The sequence below is a fragment of the Trachemys scripta genome, chromosome 9, assembly GCF_013100865.1.
Source record: "Trachemys scripta elegans isolate TJP31775 chromosome 9, CAS_Tse_1.0, whole genome shotgun sequence".
NCBI lineage: Eukaryota > Metazoa > Chordata > Testudines > Emydidae > Trachemys > Trachemys scripta.
The window spans coordinates 26,001,393-26,022,193 of record NC_048306.1 but is presented as its reverse complement, the minus strand read 5'-3'; the positions used below and the strand labels follow the sequence as shown (position 1 = coordinate 26,022,193).

The following is a 20,801-nucleotide window of genomic DNA, read 5'->3' as shown; positions in this document are numbered from 1 at the left end:
GGGCTCCAGCTGCGCTGGGGAAGTGCCAGCCAGGGGCGCAGGGTCTGGGGGCTGCCCGGCAAACCGTGAAGCCGGTAGCGCTCGGGCAGCCCTTTTCGCGTGGCTGGGAATGGGAGGGAGGAGGGGGTGGAGTTAGGATGGGGTTGGGGCGGAGAAGGGGCGGAGTTGGGGCGGGGCTGGGGGTGGGAAATGGGCGGGGCCAGGGCCCCATGGAGGGTCCTCTTTTTTTATTTGTTACATATGGTAACCCTAGGTAAGGGGGATCCCCATGCACCTATAACAGGAACCCCCGTAGATGTATAACGGGGTCCCCCATGCACCTATAATAGGGACCTCCCACCAGATGGATAACACAATGTTCTTGTAAAAGGAACCCCTCCACCAGATGAGGAATGGGGATCCCCCATTGCATCTGTAACAGGAATACCCCCCCACACCAGATATTTACCTAAAATCCTCCCATGCACCTATACCAGGGGCTCCGCACCAGCTGGATACCAGGGTTCCCCCTAATCCACCTATAACAGGCCCACCCATCAGATGGATTACAGGAATCTACCCTTCCCTACCCAAACGTACTGTAGACTATAAGCCTCCATTTGCAAGAACAACACTGTGTTTTTAGCCTTCACGGGCCTTGAATACTTAGGTCACATAGTAAGAATGCTGATGTCCTGCACACACTAGTACAGTACTTTCAACATTTCTACCCCGGTCGTAAATTATGGGTCTGAATTTTCCTAGTGTAAACATAACCATGGTTGTAGTGGAAAATCTGAAATATAGGAAATGACGTCCTGTCTAAATGTGGCTTTTGTTACACTTATGTAGCTGCACCAATGTAACTAAACCAATGCAACCTCCCTGTATTCATGTGCAACATGGAATGAGCTTCTCCAATGTAAACCTACCTGCATAGAAGCAAGCCCGCTTTTGCATCAATGCAATACATAAGGAATTTGCTCTGGTGTAACTACATTGATATGGTTACACTGGTGTAAATTTCCCTAATCTAGACAAATCATGACTGCCACTGAGGCAATGATAACTGCCTGAGTTTGCAGACAGACTCAAGCAGTAGGTCTGAGGTGTGAAATGCCCCATTCATCTTAATGTAGTATTAACTCTGAAGTCTAAATATAACAGTTTACATCACTGTTGTTCATTTTAGCAGAAATGTCCAGCTCCCAAACTGCAATGCCTTTCTAGCTGCCGGAACTTATTTTTATCATAGCTTCTATGATGAAGTTATGCATTGTCAATCCAAACAGAACATGTGGGGCCAGGGTGTTGCCAGCCCAGAGGGCCCGAGGGGGCAACAGGGGGTTCGTTTCCGGTGTGCGTCGCACCAATAGACACACCAGGGTGGAGAAGCAAACCAAGTTTATTCGAGATTTTGAAAAGGCACTCAGGAGACCAGCATGTTTCAAATCAGAAGCGCAATGAATACAAGCAAGTTTCCCATTTTATATTCCAAGCTGCTTGTGTATGCCTTTTGTTTTGTTTTCCCTTCACCCCTCCCTTCCCAACAGCAGTTACAGTAGGCACTACATGGTGGTGTGTTAGAAAAGTTCCCGTCCGCATGTTTATCTTTGGCCTTGTAGGCTTATACATAGTAGACTTTCCCCTCCCCCTCCCTTATCACTACTGCTTTTGCTAGCTTGAGCGAAACTGCAGCTGTATGCTAAAAAAGCTATTCTGCTTTTAGGCTGTTAGCATTGAGGCTGGTTAAAGTTCACAAGATGGAGTTGCTTTGGCTCACTTAGACCCAGAGCAGGGGGGTTTCATCGACAATTATGGCCTTCCAACCTCCCAAGTTACCTGGTAGCTATGCCTAGTGACACCAACAAGGGTAAAAATACATTGAGTTTAATAACACAATAAAAAAGAACAGGAGTACTTGTGGCACCTTAGAGACTAACAAATTTATTAGAGCATAAGCTTTCATGGGCTACAACCCACTTCTTCGGATGCATCCCACGATGTAGCCCACGAAAGCTTATGCTCTAATAAATTTGTTAGTCTCTAAGGTGCCACAAGTACTCCTGTTCTTTTTGCGGATACAGACTAACACGGCTGCTACTCTGAAACCTGACAATAAAAAAGAGTGGATACTATTGACTGTATTATTCTTTTACATATTTAATTTTAAACATCTTTTTTAACATTTAAATTTAGCTGCCACAAAGTTTCCAGTCTCTGCGCCCTTCAGAAAAATCCAAGGAACCTTGTTGCAGAATTTAGATCTTGCTTGCCACAGAGCACTAGATATTGACTGTAATGCTGTTATGGGGTTTTGGTCAACTGTTGTCACAATCACAGTTAAACATGGATGACAAATATGATCCTGCTGGTTCCATCCTCTTCTGCAATTGGTGCCAAATGGCCTGGCTGAAGTGTAGTCAGCACATAATTACCTCAAAGCTCACTCTTATCATGTTTTAGGTCCTGTGAGATCCAGTTTTGCACCTCACCAGCCATCAGCGACTTCAGCTTCTTGAGCAGGTGCAGTAAATACAATCTCCTGTCCGTATGTTGGTCTGCATAAACAAAATGATGCAGGCTGGGCATTTGGGATGAGAGGAGAGAGAGCCAATCCCAATGACATCACCTAATTCCAGAGCAGGCAAACTAATGTCATTGGACTGTGGCAGATTTGAAAGGGTTTTGTGTGTAAATCATAGACTCATAGACCTTAAGGCCAGAAGGGACACTCATGATCATCTAGTCTGACCTCTTCCACATCGCAGGTCACAGAACCTCACCCACTTATTTCTGCAATAGACCCACAACCTCTGGCTGAGTTACTGAGAATCCACTGTTTACTCTAGTTCAAACCAGCAAGTAACCCATTCCCCAGGCTGTAGAGGAAGGCAAAAAAACCTCCCCAGGTTCTCTGCCAATCTGACCTTGGGAAAAATCCCTTCCTGACTTCAAACATGGTGATCAGTCAGTGTCAAGGCTCCTTCCCGACTCTGAACTTTAGGGTACAGATGTGGGGGCCTGCATGAAAACTTCTAAGCTTAACTACCAGCTTAGATCTGGTCCGCTGCCACCACTCCCAATGGGCTAACTCCCTTCCCTGGATAGCCTTGAGAGACTCTTCCACCAACTCCCTGGTGAACACAGATCCAACCCCTTGGATCTTAAAACAAGGAGAAATTAGCCATCTCCCCTCCTTTCTCCCACCAACTCCTGGTGGATCCAGACCCAGTCCCCTTGGATCTAAAAACAAGGAAAAATCAATCAGGTTATTAAAAAAGGCTTTTAATTAAAGAAAAAGGTCAACATCATCTCTGTAAAATCAGGATGGAAAATAACTTTACAGGGTAATCAAACTTAAATAGCCCAGAGGACCCCCTTCTAGCCTTAGGTTCAAAGTTACAGCAAACAGAGGTAAACACCCTAGCAAAAGGTACATTTACAAGTTGAGAAAACAAAGATAAAACTAACACGCCTTGCCTGGCTGTACTTACAAGTTTGAAATATAAGAGACTTGTTCAGAAAGATTTGGAGAGCATGGATTGATGTCTGGTCCCTCTTAGTCCCAAGAGAGAACTCCCATCAAAACAAAGAGCACAAACAAAAGCCTTCCCCCCACCAAGATTTGAAAGTATCTTGTCCCCTTATTGGTCCTTTGGGTCAGGTGTCAGCCAGGTTACCTGAGCTTCTTAACCCTTTACAGGTAAAAGGATTTTGGAGTCTCTGGCCAGGAAGGACTTTATAGTATTGTACACAGGAGGGCTGTTACCCTTCCCTCTATAGTTATGACAGTCAGACTCTGAGCATGTGGGTGAGACCCACCATCCAGACAGCTGGGAAAGAATTCTCTGTAGTAACTCTACATCTAGGATCCTATCTCTCGCCATTGGAGATATTTGCTAATAGCAGTCGCAGATGGGTGGCATATGCCATTTTAGGCAACCTCATCACACCATCCCCTCCATAAACTTATCAAGATCAGTCTTGAAACAAATTAGGTTTTTTGCCCCACTGCTCCCCTTAGAAGGCTGTTCCAGATCTGAACTCATTACAAGAATAGTATATACAGCATATGCTGAACATTCTCATTTAATAACATGTTTATAAAAAACTATTTGTTTTAGACTTGACCCTTCCCTTGGGGTGGTGTCCACTTACCTGGTGCTGTTGTGAAAGAGACACAGGAACTTGTGCACCAACTTTGCCTCTAGCTTGTAAGCTCTTCCATGACTTGTGAGGAAGTAATCAGAGTAAAAACAAAGCCAAAATAAATGGATTCCCAGCACATTTCAGTTTATACAGTTTTATTTATAAAGAAATTGCATAACTTTGCAGCATTCCAGTGAGTGGCATAAACAGAATGTAACACATTTCCTTGACAGCATTCAAATAGTTACAGTTGCTAACAAATGATGATTGTATCACACCACACATATAAGATTGGTACATCAGGGACTGCTCTAAAAAATCTATGTGCACTAGAGTGGTCACTACCGCATGTTTTGGCTGGGCTGGGCAGGGCAGCAGATTAGCTTTCGTCTTTGTCAGCTTCCTCCTTCTCATCTTCGTCGTCTTTCTCCCCCTTGAGTTTTTGGCGAGCAAATTCCTCAATCACAATGTCCTCCTCACTGGAGAGAAGAAGACAGCATGATAAGGTTTCAAAATTGGGACTTTGGTTGACTACACACATCGTCGGCCTCGGGGAGGAGAGGAGGGAGGGTCACAGTGTGAAAGTCCCAAAAGGGTGAAGTCCCTGCTCAAATCATCAGGACCATGGAGACAATGTCCACTTTCTGTTGACACCCAGCCTCACAGGACTCCTCAATGCACATGTTCTGCTGAGGAACAGTGCTTTGCCTTCTGTACATATTTCAGCCCTGGCCCCAGGAGGCTCGGAGTGCTAACTGATAAGGACAGTGCAGTGGGGAACATTTACTGAAGGAAATCCACAAGATGTGCTGATAAATAGTAAATAACTACTCAAGTGGCTGAGACTTTTACTAGCAGCAGCAATGCAATTCTGCCCAGGACACTCAGCTAGGTGTATGGAGGGGGGAAACCTGCATCTAAAGAGATTTCTGAAGACAAAGTTTTACACAATGATAAAACAAACAAAAAAAATGGAGACAGAGAGACATAAAGAGGATTAATTACCTCCTTGCAAGAGGGAAATGCAAAATGACACCATGAAACAGAGAAAGAGGCACAAAAAGGAACAAAGGAAAAAAGGAGAAAATTCAGCAAAACAGGTTCCAAAATATTAAGAATACAAAGTGATTCGACAAACTGCATGAAGTGCAAGTGGGTAGGAAAGGGACCGATCAGGGGGTTCCGTGCTCCTAAGAGAAATTTGAAATATCCTGACTAGACCCACAGAGGGGCTATAAAGGGCACATTCTTTGCTGTGAGAACATGTGAGTAGTTTATCTAGGCACAGGCAGCTCCTGGACTCTGCCTGTTCCCAAAGTACTGTTCTGATTTTCATGCATTTCTCCAGTGTCCCGCAGCAGCAGCTTGCAGGATATAACTAGACACAAAAATGGGTCTTTCATGGTCTTGTAACTACAGATCAAATTCATAGCTGGTGGACTTTGGAGTGGGGGATGGATTTGGCATTGTGAGATTTCCCAGTAGGCAAACTTGTAAGCGTGGCAACTCCATCCTGGTGTTTTGGTCAGTATAAATTGCTGCCAGCTGGGGAAGTGGGATTTCACCATTAGAGTCCTTTGGATAGAGTGTTCTGGAGCTAAACAGAATTACCAGGGCAACACAGGACTTTATCTTATGAGGCTGGCTCTCAATATATAATTCATTGGCACATAGCAGGATTTAATGCTAACAATTCTGGTGGATTTGTGTCCTGTTGGGACAGTTTTTGGATGCTTTAGTTATTTCCACCAATTAAGGTAGTTACAGGATTTATTGCTGTTAAGAATTCAGCCAGCGCCCTCTCTCTAGGGATATTCTGGATTTTGTTTTGGTTACAGTTTCCTGTAGTCCAGTGCCTGGAGTGCAGCCTCCAGCTGCCACTAAGCTTAAGTGAGCTGGAGCCAGCTGAGATTACTAAGGAAGCAACAGTACTGGGAAAGCTGTAGTCTGTGTTCTGAGCTGTGCTGATTGGAGCAAGGGACAGAAATCTCCATCAGTGGGCCATCTATCATAGCAACAGAGCATTGCATGTATCTATGGAGCCAAGTCGGTGACAGCAACTCTCTCCAGAAAATAATGAAGTAACATTGAAATAGGCAACACAGTTTGGGTCTGAAACAACAGGGGCCAGTGTGATTTTAGCAAGGAGAAGAAAAGCCAGGAAACTATAAAATAAACAAAATTAAGCTGCAAACATGCCTCTTTCCCAGCTCTGGTTTCTCCTCTCGCTATGACAATGCTCATTTTAGCGGTGACATCACATTGTAATGTCATAGTGTCTGTTGAGATGTAGAAAGCACAAGTTTGTGGGGCCTGAGCCTGAGATCTATGATGGATCTTTTGGTCCAAGACACTCACAGCACAGGAGACTCCATATTGAAATGGGAGCAGGTTATTTAGTATTGCATCTATCTCCAATGAGTTTATGGCACAGATTTCTTACAGAAAGTGTTGGTGTAGAGGCCGAGAAACCTTTTCCTTACCTTGGCTTGTCTATAGTCCATTTATAAACACATCGCGGGGAGGCAGAGAAAGATTGAGAGATACACACAGAGGTTAGTCTGAAACAGGCATTTCAAAAGGACATGTTCTTACTGCTGGGATATTTCTATTGGAAAGACATATTCTGGGGCAAATAACTGAAAGGGGTTGTGTGTTTTATCTGCAGAGTTACTGTGGAAGATCAGTAATAGACATGTGGTTGAGACACCATACAACCTTGTGAATATTTCTCAGTCTAGATCTCAAGACAAAGTCAAATCTTCCACTACACTACACACATTGTGGAGTTTTGTGTTTATTATAAAATGACTCCACTCAATTCTGCTAAATAAGCATTAAGCACAGTTCACAGCTCTCCCGTTACATGTGTTGTGTTTAGTGGCTCAGACACGCAATTGCAAAATAGGACCTTTGCTCCAGCAGAGCATTAGCCTCAAGTCTTGGGTGGGCATTGGATCACCACCCTTAAAAATTTGTCCTCCACTACAAACCCATGGCATCATGAAGTTGTGATGTCTATGCCATCACAATGCAGCATACTGGTGTGATGAGGTAGTTGCGTGTTCTGCAAGATAAGTTTGCAGGAAACGAGATGGTCCTGTCAAGATCTGGAGAGGTGGCAAACTTATGGGAGACCCCCCCATGGCACGCCATAGACAGATCATGGCTAAAATAATGTAAGTGGGAACAGCTCTGACTGACTCCAAATCCATTGGAAACAATGGATTTTGGAAAGCACAGCCTGTGCCATTTTCATCATTGGCACACTGTGCAGTACATCATGGGAACTGACCCAGTGATGGGTCAGTTTCAGAAAGTGTGGAAGCTCGATTTGGAGAGGGAATAAAACAAGCCTCTCTCTTTCAGGGTGTGTTAGAGTTTCCAGGCCTGGCCATGTTGGAAGGAACAGAGCCACAGAGAAAAGGGCAAATGAACTGATCCCACCCTGGAAAGGCTCTGAGGTTTGCTTCCATCTGGGTTGGGTCTTCTCTGAGCTGAACTGCTTCACCTGGCCTTAGGGATAACCGATATCACTAGTGTTTCTGACACCTTCATGAATGTGAATGCGTTTCCTCCCTGCTGCTTCCCTAGTGAAAACTGTATTCCAGCGTGATCACTTACCATCACTGGGCTTTGGGTGCATCAGAATAAGAGGCAGCTCAACACCAACATCGCTGGAAGGAAAAGCACACATCTCTTAAAGGGGAAAATTACACAGAGACAGTTGTGAGGGAAGAGCACAGAATATGTTAAATCCTCCAGAACTGATGGCCTTTTCATTGGGCATGAGTACAGGTCTGTCTGTCTCTGCTCAGGCTTGCTTATAGCACCCTGGCAGTCATTGAAACATCCCACAATGCTTTGCAACAATCAGATAATCAAAATCGTAATTAAAACTGATATGTGTTAAAATGTAACCTTAACTTTTGTGGGACAAGGACAGCGTGGGGAGCAGTTGTGTGTTCTGCATTAGAAACACCATCCAACTCCCTGAATGGCACTGCAAAATACAGCTCAGAGAGTGGATTGGAGAGAGGTCAGGCTGCAAATCATACTTCAGGTCAGAAAAGGCCTTGGATTTTCTACTTGATCCACTGTGTCCTCAACTTTGAGTGAAGTTTTCTTAGCACAAGTCATCTGCTGGGTAATTGCACTAATGGCTGAGCAGGGACTATGAGAGCCCAGAGAATAGGAGCCACCCACTAGCAGGGCACAGGAAGGTGTCACACAGGCGGTGTGGGGCTTGACAATCACATCTTCACGCAAGGTGTCTGAAAGTGTGTGTGCATGTGTGTGTGTGTTTGGAGGTGTGAAGCTGTGGGGGCGGCTTGATATTCATTCCTGTACAGTGAAAGGAGGATTCATTGTCTCTGGGCCCCGTGCACCATCCGATTGCAAAGCTCCATAAGCAGGGACACCATTCCTGATAGACACCTGTCAACTGACTCATTCTTTACCTTGAAGTGAGATCTCCCAGGATGCTGTGGGGATGAAAGAAAGAACACAGAATTCAGCTAAAGAACAGTAAAACAAATACAAACGTAATGAATGAGTGGAAAATGTCCCCTTCTGGACAATGAGGCTTTTCATTTCGTGTCACAGTTACCTTGGGCAGGTGAATGACACCCTTCACAGGTCCCTGCTGTCATGGCACCCAGGTATCCTGTGGTGATGTGTCAAGAGTCCCATACTCTCCACTCCATTACCCAAATCATAAATGAAAATACTGAATAGTACTAGACCTAGAACTGACTCCTGTGGCACCCCATTACATACGCTCTCCCAGTTTGACAATGAATCTTTGATAACTTCTTTCTTTGAGTATGGTCTTTAACCAGTAATGCACTCACCTTATAGGAATTTTATCTCCACCACATTTCCCTAGTTTGCTTATGAGAATGTGGGGCATTAGAGAATGTTTGGTAATAAAGTGAGGTGCAGGGGTATAAATGAGGATGTGACCTGGGAGCAAAGGGGTGGGAATCATTGAGAATCCAAGGAATGGATGCCATGTGGATGACCCAATGCCTGGATGACTTAAGTCAGTGGTTCTCAAACTGTGGGTCAGGACCCCAAAGTGGGTTGCGAAGCCATTTTAATGGGGTTGCCCGGGCTCGCATTAGACTTGCTGGGGCCCGGGCCGAAGCCTGAGCCAGAAGCCCGAACCTGACAGCTTCAGCCCTGTGTGGCGGGGCTCAGGTTACAGGCCCCTCACCTGGGCCTAGGCGCCGACTCTGTGGGTGCTCCAAAAATTAGTGGGTGCTCAGCACCCATCAGCAGCCAACTCCTCCCTTTCCCTCCCCAGCACCTCCTGTCCACTGGTGGCCCTTCCGATTAACTCCTCCTCCTCTCTCCCAGCGCCTCCCGCCCGCCACGATCAGCTGTTTCGCAGTGGGCAGAAGGTGTTGGGGGAAAGGGAGCAGTTGGCTGCCGATGTGGCTCGGGCGGGCTCAGGCTTCGGCCCCCTCCACCTGAGGTGGTGGGGCTCGGGTGGGCTCAGGCTTCGGCCCCCTCCACCTGGGGCGGTGGGGCTCGGGCGAGCTCAGGGTTTGGCCCCCGCTCCTTGGGTTGTATAGTAATTTTTGTTGTCAGAAGGGAGTCGTGGTGCAATGTAGTTTGAGAACCCCTGGCTTAAGTGTTTGTAGGGTACAGAGGGGGCCCCAAAGGCAAACTAAGAAATCCAGTTATTAGCTATTTCCCTGGTCAATACATGTCAGTATTATTATGATTAGCTGTAGTAGTATTGTGGTAGTGCCTAGGAACTCCAGTCATGGACTAGGACACTGTTATGCTAGGTGTTGTTCAAACACACAACTCTTACACCAAAGAGTTACATTCTATGTACCAGAGAGATGCTCACCCTCCTCTGGATACCACAAGGTTGACCTTCACTTTGTAGGACACCAGGATCCCCAATACCTCCTTGTCCATCCCAGCTCTCAGTCTACAAGAAAAAGCACAGAAAAGAGGTCAGAAGATGACCTGGGATGAGATGCCATGTGATCAGAAGGGGCTGAATTTGTTGCCTGATGATCAGGATGACAGCTACTGAGATAGGTTTAAGCCACCATAACAATGACAAAAATCTTATAATCTGTGACTGCCATAGAGCTCCAACTTGTGCAGAGGGAAGTACTGTAGCTGTTTAACTGCACAGCCACATGGCACAAAGGAAGGGAAGACTAATGTAGCTGAAAGCATGGAGGAATTTCTGGGGGTAGATGGTAATTACCTCAGCTGGAATTTTATCAGGACACTAGGGCTGATGCATCTGCTTTTGGAAAAAGTGCGATGGGATCTTTTAAAGATCATGGTCAGGCCCATGGGTTTACCTCTCACCTGCAAGATGGATCAGTGGGTGTGGCATCCTCATCACAAACTCAACAAAATCTTCAGCATGATTAACAGTCTCTGTTCAAGAAGGTCTTAGAAACAGAGCTGCAGGGACTGAGGCAGGACAGGATAAAGGTACGTAAGCAGTGTGTATGGGCCCAGGACTGGACTAGCAGGAGTGGAGGCTGCAGCTTAAGGTTTGGGTACTTAGGTATTGGCAAGCAGCACTGGATGGTACAAAGTGCGAGTGGTGTGTGGGAAGTGGCTGTCTGGCAGAGACTGATAAGAGAAGCAAAGAGATCAGCCGGAGAACATGGTTGGCAGGGTGGAGGCCTTTCTCTTACACGGTGGTGGAGGCCAGGTTGGTGTCCTCATGTTTGAGTTTGCCGTCAAGTGCCAGGCCACGCTTCTCACGGTTGGATGATAGGCTGGGAGTCACTGTGTAGCTTTTGGAGAATGTGGAATTGGCAGCCACAGTCTCACTGAAAGGGATGCAGAGAGGAAAGCTCAGAACAGCCACCAAAGTCCCAACAGAGAACAGGGCAATGACAATTGCATGTAACCCGTTGGAAAGCTAGGATCCTGAGCTGCCTGCTGCTGCACCAAGGAACGGCTTGTGATTATGGACCCAGAGCAAATGCGTCTGGGCAGAGCAAGGTCACAGCACACTACCTGATCCCTTCCCCCAACCCTGCTGTCTGTATGCCCCAGGAAGAGGAGAATCTCTATTTCCCACCCCAACACACACACACACACACACACACACACGCCTGCTGTCTGTATCCCCCAGCTTCTATGTCTCCTTTTCTCTCTTCCACTCTCCTTTCTATTCCTCCTCCCCTTTTCTTTATCCCTCTTCTTTTACACAGGAACTGCCAGATTGGATCTGACCTGTGACCCATCTAGTCCACGCAGTATCCTGTCTCTGACAGTGGCCAGCACCAGAGGCTTCAGAGAAAGTTGCAAGGACCCTGCTGTGGGCAGTTGTGTGACAATCTGTCCCCAGGGAAGTTTCCTCCTAGCCCCCAGTAGTTAGACAGTGGCTTATGCCCTGATGCATGGGGGTTTATATCCCTTCCAAAGCTCTGTTGCTTTTTTCCTATTTACTGTTAGAACTCAGGATATTCTTGCTCCGCATTGAAATGTCATCTTTCCTGTCTCCTCTCTTTCCCCATCTTTCTCTTCCCACTCCTTGACTCTCTCTCTCTCTCTCCATCACTCTATTGGCCAGCCAAGCCCAGTGGTATATGAGCTGCTACCTCCTCTAACTTACATTATCTCTTCTGTGCACACGTTCTTCATATATTTGTCCAGCGAATAGAGAACCACATCCGTGATCTGCTCGACTAATCAGAGAGAAAGGGAACACAATTCTATCATGGCAATGACATGCGTATCACATAGAATGTTGCACACACTGTCCTTGGCTCTATACAGAGGCAAGCGCAGGAATTTAAATTTGACCGCTTTCGGAGGGGCACATTAAACACACACAAATGAAAGGTTCGCGTGACACCCCCGCTCCAGATTTCTCAGGACACCCTGGCGGGGACGCCCAGCAGCAAGATGGCAGCAGCTCCCCTGGCAGCTGCACTCTCTGTGTCCCTGATGCCCCTGAGGAGGGAGGAAGCAGCAGGGCGGCTGGCTGCCAGCTGAACTCCTCCTCCCCCTCCCCTTACACTGCTGCTTCTTCCCCGCTGCTGGAGTCCCAGCACTGCTGCCTGCTTTGCAGGCACCCACTGAGGTGAGTCAGGGCTAGAGGCAGAGACAACATCTGGGATTCCAGCAGCAGGGAAGGAGAAGAAGGAGATTGCACCTGCAGGGATCAGGGAAGGAGGAGCTCAGCTGGCAGCCAGCCACCCTGCTGCTTCTTCCCTCCCTGGGCTGTAGAGACATGCTGAGATTGGAGGGGGGGGTATGCTCCTGCTTGCCCCCCCCCTCTTGTGCATGCCCCTGTGACACTGCAGCTCTATAGCATCTCAGGAGGTAGTTCCTTAAATCAGTGGAATATCAGGGGGCTTCCCAAGGATTTTCCTAGTCATTCCACCACTGAATTTACAGCTTTGATAAAGTTGGAGCATGACACACGTAGTGCAGGCTTCTGGCCTCTCCGTTGTTTTAAATAGTATAATGGCTAATGAGGGTCAGGCTGGAGAATCTTGCCTACGTGCTCGGGGTTTTACTGATCGCCATATTTGGGGTCGGGAAGGAATTTTCCTCCAGGGTAGATTGGCAGAGACCCTGGAGGTTTTTCGCCTTCCTCCGCAGCATGGGGCAGGGATCGCTAGCTGGAGGATTCTCTGCTAATTGAAGTCTCTAAACCACAGGATTTGGGGACTTCAACAGCAGAGTCAAGGGAAAGGGGTTGGGACGGCTTTGTGGACTGCATCATGCGGGAGGTCAGACCAGATGATCATAATGGTCCCTTCTGACCTTAAAGTCTATGAGTCTATCTCATCCCTCCCCTAACAGTCTGAGCTCTATGATGGCTATGAAACTATTGTGTCTCTAAACTGCAGCCCTAAACCATACAGAGAACCTGGTTCTTCCCTCCCATGCATTGGTTTAAAGGAGGTATAAACCCACAGAAGTCAGTGGAACTACACAGGTGTAGAACTGGTGCAAGTGAGAGGAGAAGCAAGCACAGGGATTTACTCTCTGGGCCTGGGAGAGTGGGGAAGAAAAGAGGGTGAGTCATTTGGCCTTGTGCCCAACCAGCACAGTTCACCTATTGGCAGGGCTGGCTCCAGGCACCAGTGTAACAAGCAGGTGCCTGGGGCGGCCAATGAAGAGGGGGGCGGCACGTCCGGCCGTTTGGCGGCAATTCAGCTGCGGGGCCGTCACTCCCTCTTGGAGCGAAGGACATGCCGCCGAATTGCTGCCGTCGAATGAAGCGGCGGTAGAGCTGCCGTCGTGGCTTTTTTTGTTTGTTTTTGTTTTGCTTTTTGCTGCTGGGGGCGGCAAAAACGCTAGAGCCGGCCCTGCCTATTGGGCCCATGTGCACACTTATTTATAGAACCTGACTCTCACAGAGGTGTTTTAAAGGTCTGCCCCAGGGTGTGGGGCATGAGCAAAGTGTAGGGCAGAGGGCAAAAGGAAGGATGTGGGGCACAGGAGGTAAGAATGAAGCTGAGGCCTGGGGATGTGCACCATGCTCTCTCTCACCTGATATTTTAATTTTCTTCACAATCTTGTTGGTGGTGTTGTTGATATTAATATTGACAGTGATTGGGTCTCCGTGGTAATAGATCTGCAATCAGAATGGATCTGGTTACACTGCACGCTAACAGGAGTTAAGGAAGTAACCAGATACTGTGGTGAAGGGCACCAAAGTAAGGACCTAAATAGATAAGTAGAAGTTGAGGCACCATGGAAAGAGAGGCCTGTAATAGCTAGGATGCAGGGACCCAAGGGAATGCATATGCAATGTGCACCAGGACCTCTCCTCTCCAAGAAGAGGACAGCCCAGATCTGAGGGGATCCTTTGTCTTCTTGGGTCTGTGGAGAGGGTCTGTTTCCAAGCACTAGAAATACAGACATAGAAGAGAAAGTTCCAGCCCGACTAAACTCCTGAGGATTCACACCTGGGTAAAGCATGTCTTAAAAAGTACAGGCTGGGATGAAGCCCCCAGATTTGTTCGCAAATGAATGATGGATGCTGGAAGGCTGAGAGGCACAATAGGTTAGCAGGCTGGAATGGGTGCGAGATCCTCTTCTGGAGCCTCAGTTTCACAGCTGAGCATTTCTGCTGTAATCAGTCTCCAGCAGCTGGAAAGACCAGCATGTCCCAGTCTGTGTGGGACAGACCCTACTTGCAAGAGTACAGCGGAGAGACTCAATACAGACCTCCTTATCCAAGGAGGCCTCGAGGTGTAGGGGCTTGTCAGACATCATGAATTGCCTGGTAGTCTCTGACTTTGGTGCTGGGCCCGTATTTACTGGGGCAAACTGGACCTTTCGGATCACCAGTCGCACTGAATTCCTGCAGGGATGAGAAATGGCCAGGCCTGTAAGCACAGAGATATTTGGTCTGTCCCAGGGGGTTCCACCCATAACCTACCCTTCTCCCCCAGCTAGATCTAAAAGAACGGAGGAAAATGTCTGTTTGCTTAAACAGATGAACACTTTTATTCCCCTGCCCCAGGGTGCATGGGCAAACCAAAGTCTGCTCTTAAGAAGCATTAGAAATGGAAACAGAGGCTGGCACCCTTAAATCAAAAAGCATGAAGCAGGGATGATGGAGGCTAAAGCCTGTGGCCTCCATTGGAAGTCTAAACCCAGGGCTGCCCTCCTGCAGGGATTTGGCCTGAGGGGAGAAACTTGGTTCTTTTGCTTTAGGGTGATGGGGGAAGAAGGGATGCACTGGAATTACCTCTTGTGAATTTTCTCCTCCAGATTTTCAGCACAAAATCCTTTGACCTCAAAGTCCACACCACAAGCCTGAGGAAAACACAAATGGCTACAAGGTTATTGTGATAGGCCTCGGGATGGAACAGGGCCCCTTAACTTCCACCAGGGATAATAAGTGCTGATAGTTACATTTATTCACCTCCCTTCCTCATCACATCAGTGTGTATCCTTGACCTCACTGAAAACCCTGTCTCTGCATGAAGCGGCTGTGCTACCTCCCTCTCAGAGCTGCCCCCCAACGGCTGTACCATTTTGCTTGACACCACAGTGGAAGCAGCTGTGATTTTTGGAGCCCTAAAGTTGGGGGAAGTTGTTGGAGACAGATTCTTAATTCATCCGTCCACCCTGTGTCTTTCTTTCAGACCAATGATAGGTATGAAACGCAGAACTCAAGCTCACCTTTCCAAGATCATCCGGTCCTGGCTGGAGAGTGACTGAACAGGGTAAGTTGGTCGCCATCTGTGGGAGAGAGGAAATTTTTACCAAGAACACCAAACCCAACCCAGCGGAACAGCACGATCAGAGCTCGGGTTCCTCCTCACTCACTGTAATGTCTGACTCCAGACCAGTGATCCCTGGCACTGAGGGCAGTCAGGATGGCAAAAGGCCTAGCTGGAGTCCCCTGAGGCTTGGGGTTTATGGTGGGATAGATGTGTCCCTGGCAGGTATTTTGGTAGTAGCTGCAGGTGAGTTTCCTTTTCCATCATGGCTATAGGCTCAGATAAGGAGTGTGCCTGAGGATTAGCACCCTAAGGCAGAAATGGAGCAAGGAACTTCAAGCACACACGCATGCACACACACACACACCCATATACACACCTCAAGGTAGCACCTCATTTGGGGCCCCATAGTCTCTTCATAATTTCTTAAGCCACTGTCTATGACATGGGCTTTATGTCTGTCCATAGGAAGCTTCTGTTCAAGTTGATGCTCGTGCTTGTTCTGCCCCAACCCCTTACCCAAGGGACAAAATCCCAAGACTACTCCCCCAGCAATATGGGAGCACCTTTGAGCTGATGTAGCTGAGAAGGATACTACCATGAGTTAACTCCTTGACTTAGTTGCTGCTGATCCTGGATCATTTGTTGGGGAGCATGAGAAGTGGCCACTGCTTCACAGCTCCAGAGAGACTGTGCACAGCAAGAGATACTGGAGGGTGTGAATGGAAAGAGCCATGTGTGTTGAGAAGTTCCTACCTCGAAAGTGAAGGGGTAAGCATGCTCGCCCAGCTTCTTCAGCAGCTTTTCCTGCAAAGGAGTGAGGGAAGTTGGCGTCTGTTCTGGCACAGGAGGATAAATCTGAGTGCTCAGGACATAGAGGTCCTTCCTGAAGGTCAAGCCAATAACATCCAGGTCGTCTCGGCCATAGCGGAATGCACAAGTCAGGGTCACATACACTGGGGCCAGTGCAGGACAGATGGAATTTGAAAGAGAGAAAAGAAGATGAGCAAAAGGAAGGAATGGAAATAAGGAAAGGGCAGGTGGAGGAGCGGGATTGAGACAAGAGAAGAGACCATGTTAATGACTCTTCAAAATTAAAAGCAGTTTTTTTGTGCAGGCAAAAATCTGACCCAATTATCTAGGGCTGGGTCTCTAAAGCCCAGTGCAAAGATAGGAAGATCCATGAAATCCTTCTTCAAGCCTCTGGTAGCTTCAGAATCAGTCCCCAAGACAGAAGAGAAGAGCAGAAAACAAAGACAGTCTTTTGTCTCTGGCTCAGGAATGGTTGCTTTGAATAGGGAGACTGGTGATCACTAGGCACTTTAATCTAACTACAGTCACAAGGCATATCATAGCCTCAACATTTGCCTCTTATTGCTGCAGAGAGTTACCTTTTCTATCCTTCAGATACTCTGGATCAATCAAGACAATACCATCTGCAAATAAGCACAAGAGGTGCAGGTGAGCTCAGCCTTTGCAACAGTTGGGGCTGCAAATGGTGGGAATGTCCTTTTAAAAATGCGCTTTATCCATAAAATTTAGTCAACAAAAGCAGCTCCTTTCTCTATCTACAGAGACATTAGCTCATCCCATAGGGAAATTGCATGTTGAAGAGCTGCTACCGCTTCCTAAAATACTTCCGAAACCATTTCCATGTAGTGATCAGTTTTCTCCATATACAGTCCTGCCTGACCCCCTGGGTACATACTCAGGCAAGCTGCTCATGCTGTCATGGGCACATTTCTATTTTCATGATCAGAGCTAGTACGTGTCTGTCTGCCTGCTCCTACGGGCTAGATTTTCTGCTTTTCCCACCTTTGCCTTATGTTACAGATATTTGCAGGAAACCAGAATTTTTGCTTCTCACAAGTCTCGCTTGTTCCTGTTGCTTATTCCCACTGAAAATCACTGACCACTGGAACATATGGAGCTAAGCCATTTTACACCAGCTGAGGATAGAAGTGGGCATGTGAATTCAGGATCTTTGGGGATTCAGTCCCTTGCATGGTCAGACCCCAAACTGGCCTCATGAAACCTCTGTTTGTAACGTGACAACCAGCTACACAGCAATCAGCTGCAGTGTCACATGCAGAGGATACTGGCTTGCAGAATGGGATGGGGACGATAACGTCACTCACCTACAGGTTCCACAGAATCTACATGGTCCACGAAATCTCTCTTCCCCAAGTAGATGGATAACTGGAGGCAGCATGAGGTGGGAGAAAAGAAAAAAGAACGGCAAAGAAACAGGTTGTTGTTCTTCATTTGATCAGTGGAAGTTTCAAGTTTGTAGCTGTGGCTGGGATCAGGGAATGGAGATCTCTTGATTATTCAAGTTATCAGAACAGCCATCATTACTTAGGGACTTAATTATATTTAAAAAAAAAATTCTTCCTGAAAAGCTCCATGATAGCACCATGCCAGGTGTATCAGAAATAGAGCAAGAGAGAGATTGAAGGGGGAGGGATTCCCCACAATGCACCCCTGGTGGGTTGGGAATCCCCCTGGTATGGAGTCTCTGACACACATGTTCCTGCAGGTCTCTCTTAGTAGTGCCTGGATAAATCAGATACAATTTAGTTCAACATGTAAAGTGTCCTGGGATACAAATGTGCATGTGTCTGTGTTCTGCAGCCCCCCCAGGCGTGCCCAAGCTCAGCGTGTATTTACCTTCCCATTGGGGCTGGTCTTCTTAAAAACCCTGCAAAGGAAACAAACACAAAGGGGTTGGGAAGGTCTGGGAAAAGATTGCAAGTCCCTGCAGGCTGGCCTCTGCCAAAGTGCTGTGTTCAGAGAAAGGGAGGAGAAGGGGAATCAGTTCACCTGGTAGTTAGGAGGAAGTCGGGGAGCGAGGCTGAGTCTGTAGCCAGAACTCTTGGCTACGGAGAAGTGGGCATGTGAATTCAGGATCTTTGGGGATTCAGTCCCTTGCATAGTCAGACCCCAAACTGAGCCCCTGCCTGTTTCTGCCTGGTGAAGACTCAAATGGCTGGGGAAAAGGGAGATATCATATGCCCTGAGCTCTTTGAGCTGTGGATTTCTTTGCCCACTATCATGAGGCGAATATTCCTGGTGGGGAGAGGTGGAGGACATACTGTTGCCACAGACTATATTTTAGAAGCTGGGGAGGAAAGCAGGGAACTGCAATGTGAGAGTGTTGGCTAGTGAACAGCTCCTGGGGTTAGGGAGGCTGTGTGTGTATATATCCCTTCACTGTAGAGTATGGTCAGCCAGCCAGGCACTGCTCCTGCTCCTGTCGCAGGTTCCTCAGGTAGGGCTGCTGCATTCCCCCAATTCTCTCTAGCTGCTGGCACTGGGGAGTGGATTTCTCCACAGGACGGGGAGCTACTGTTGCCAAACACTCAGGCCTGGTCTGAGTAAACATAGGTCAACAGGTGCTCAGGGATGGGGAAAATCCACACATGTACATAGATGTGGCTGCATACGCATACAGACACCGCTCTCATCAAAAGAGACTGGACTTGGGACCTTCAGCAACAAAGTTAAACTGCTTGATCTATGAGATGGATAGTCACTGGGCCAGCCACTACACATGAACACTGCAGCACATATGACCTACCACAAGGGCCGGGTTTTTGTGATGGTGGGGTTCCTCTTCCTTTAAAGTATCAAGAACTGGCCACTACTTGGGCCAGGACACTGGACTTAATGGACCACTGGACTGGATTGATTTTGGCAGGAGCTGGGACACTTGACTGGGTTGGAAGTTCCTCTGGTCCTATGTCCATCTTCTGGCTCCTGGCCCAGATTCTGGAGGATTAAAGTCGCCTTGGACATCCTTGCCAGCTGGAGGCTGATGCTAAGGAGCTGATAGTGACTTCAATGTCAATTCCAATTACCATAATCCCACGTTCCCTTTGCATCGAGTCTAACATTAAGCACCCAGCTTCCCTCAGACGCAAGCTGTGCTCTGGGCTGGATACAGAGTGGGAGAGCTTGCATAATGCCAGCAGATGGCATTGCATATGGATGACAGAGAGACGGATGGGCCACCAAAGCCAGGCAAAGTCCCTGTCACCCACTGCTAAACACACGTGCATGAGACTCCTGCCCATCCCTGGAGGATGGCACGTCCCAGTCCCACATGGAGAGAGAGCAAAGGGCGACATGGGCTGGTTGCAGGACTGTCCCTGGAGGGGGCTGAGGCCTTCAAAACAATGGGCATTTACCCCATTCCATCCGATCTCTGTAGGGCATGGACTGCCTCCACTAGGGCTGGGGCGAGCTAACCCAGTGTGTTTGGGGTCCCCTCTTTCCTGTGAAGGGTGCTGCATGTTGGCACTCTGCAGTGCCCCAATCCCATACATAGTGGGAGAAGGAAGAGGAAGACATACTTGGAGCTGTCCGACATTTTCAATCAGTCGTTGCACAGCAGGGGTTCTGCAAAAGGAAGCAAAAGAAAACAGTCAGCAGCAGAGGCTTCAGAGAGCCCTTTAAAGTTTGGAGGGAGCATAGATTTGCGCTCCTCCCACCTGACCCTCCTCTTCCCCTCTCAGGCGCCCCCCTCCCACCAGCAGCCTGACTCCCCTGGCCCATGAGCCTCTACACCACAGTTCTCAAACTTTTTTGTACTGGTGACCCCTTTCACATAACAAGCCTCTGAGTGCGACCCCGCTTATAAATTAAAAACACTTTTTTATATATTTAACACCATTATAAATGCTGGAGGCAAAGCGGGGTTTGGGGTGGAGGCTGACAGCTTGCGACCTCCTGACCCCCCAGTTTGAGAACCCCTGCCCTACACCCACCCCCTCCAAATCTGAGTCAGTGGCATTGCACATTGCGACCTGGCACGTGGGGTCCCAGTGCCACTCAGGTTTGGCCCAGCCAAAAAGTGGCCAGGCCATGGCCTGGGCGGCCCCCTGGTTCCACAGCCTAGGGTCAGCAGGGTGAGATATCTAGGAGCCCTAGTTCTCACAATGACAGGTCCAACGTTTGATGGGACACTATGATATTAGGATAGGCCAGGGCCTTCTTTCAGCCTGGGGTCTCAGGCTATGGTCTCACTGGTTCTTTCATACGTCTCAGGACAGCAGAGGAGCAGGCTATGAGGGGGGTTAGGGCATTCTGTTTCCCAGCCCAGGTTTGCTCCTGATTCCCTAAGGACTTGGTGGACGTGGCTAGGTGCATGCACCACTGATGCAAGTTTAACTGTGGTTCGAGGATACCCAATAACCCAGATGGGAACAGACCTAGCATCCAACTCTTCCTCTGTTACACTGGAAGGCAGCAAAGAAAATGAGGGTCAGAAAAGGTGAGAGTGATGAGTAGGGCAGGACAGATGCTAGAAGGTGACAGAAGAACCACTTTGGACCATCCTGATGGCGAGTGACTGTTGAGTGAGCGTCTGCGGGGCTGGGAAAGAGAAATGAATGAATGAAGATACTAGAGGAGCTAGCATTTTACGCAAGTCCTTATCTGCAAGAAATTTGCTGTAATGACTTATTAGGAGGAAGCTGCTGG

The 20,801-nt window shown here is 47.9% G+C and overlaps 2 protein-coding genes across 2 annotated transcripts in view; both read right to left on the bottom strand.

Moving 5' to 3' along the window:
* LOC117882906 (ras-related protein Rab-6A-like) overlaps positions 1-939 on the bottom strand; it is a 23,999-nt gene extending 23,060 nt beyond the window's left edge. Inside the window, exon 1 of the mRNA XM_034781790.1 lies at positions 912-939. Within this exon, the coding sequence (XP_034637681.1) occupies positions 912-939 (28 nt within the window). The remainder of the gene's footprint in view (positions 1-911) is intronic.
* Positions 940-4,306: 3,367 nt separating this feature from the next.
* On the bottom strand, positions 4,307-19,689 carry ARR3 (arrestin 3). Its single transcript, XM_034781703.1, has 16 exons — positions 19,673-19,689; positions 17,988-18,018; positions 17,456-17,516; positions 16,709-16,753; positions 16,074-16,273; positions 15,277-15,336; positions 14,840-14,907; positions 14,314-14,449; positions 13,633-13,717; positions 11,741-11,813; positions 10,812-10,949; positions 9,995-10,078; positions 8,592-8,615; positions 7,756-7,808; positions 6,615-6,624; positions 4,307-4,610 (listed from the first exon to the last, which is right to left on the bottom strand). The coding sequence occupies exons 1-16, from the start codon at positions 19,687-19,689 to the stop codon at positions 4,511-4,513; spliced, it is 1,185 nt and encodes a 394-aa protein (XP_034637594.1). The 3' UTR covers positions 4,307-4,510.
* Between the last annotated feature and the right edge of the window lie 1,112 nt (positions 19,690-20,801).

What these genes read in the sequence shown, in the direction of transcription:
- ARR3 (XM_034781703.1), bottom strand. An exon ending in AGACCAGCCCCAATGGGAAG is followed by an intron (nt 17,517 to 17,987) that starts GTAAATACACGC and finishes TGCTGCCTCCAG; the next exon opens with TTATCCATCTACTTGGGGAA. An exon ending in GAAGAAAATTAAAATATCAG is followed by an intron (nt 11,814 to 13,632) that starts GTGAGAGAGAGC and finishes CTCTCTGATTAG; the next exon opens with TCGAGCAGATCACGGATGTG.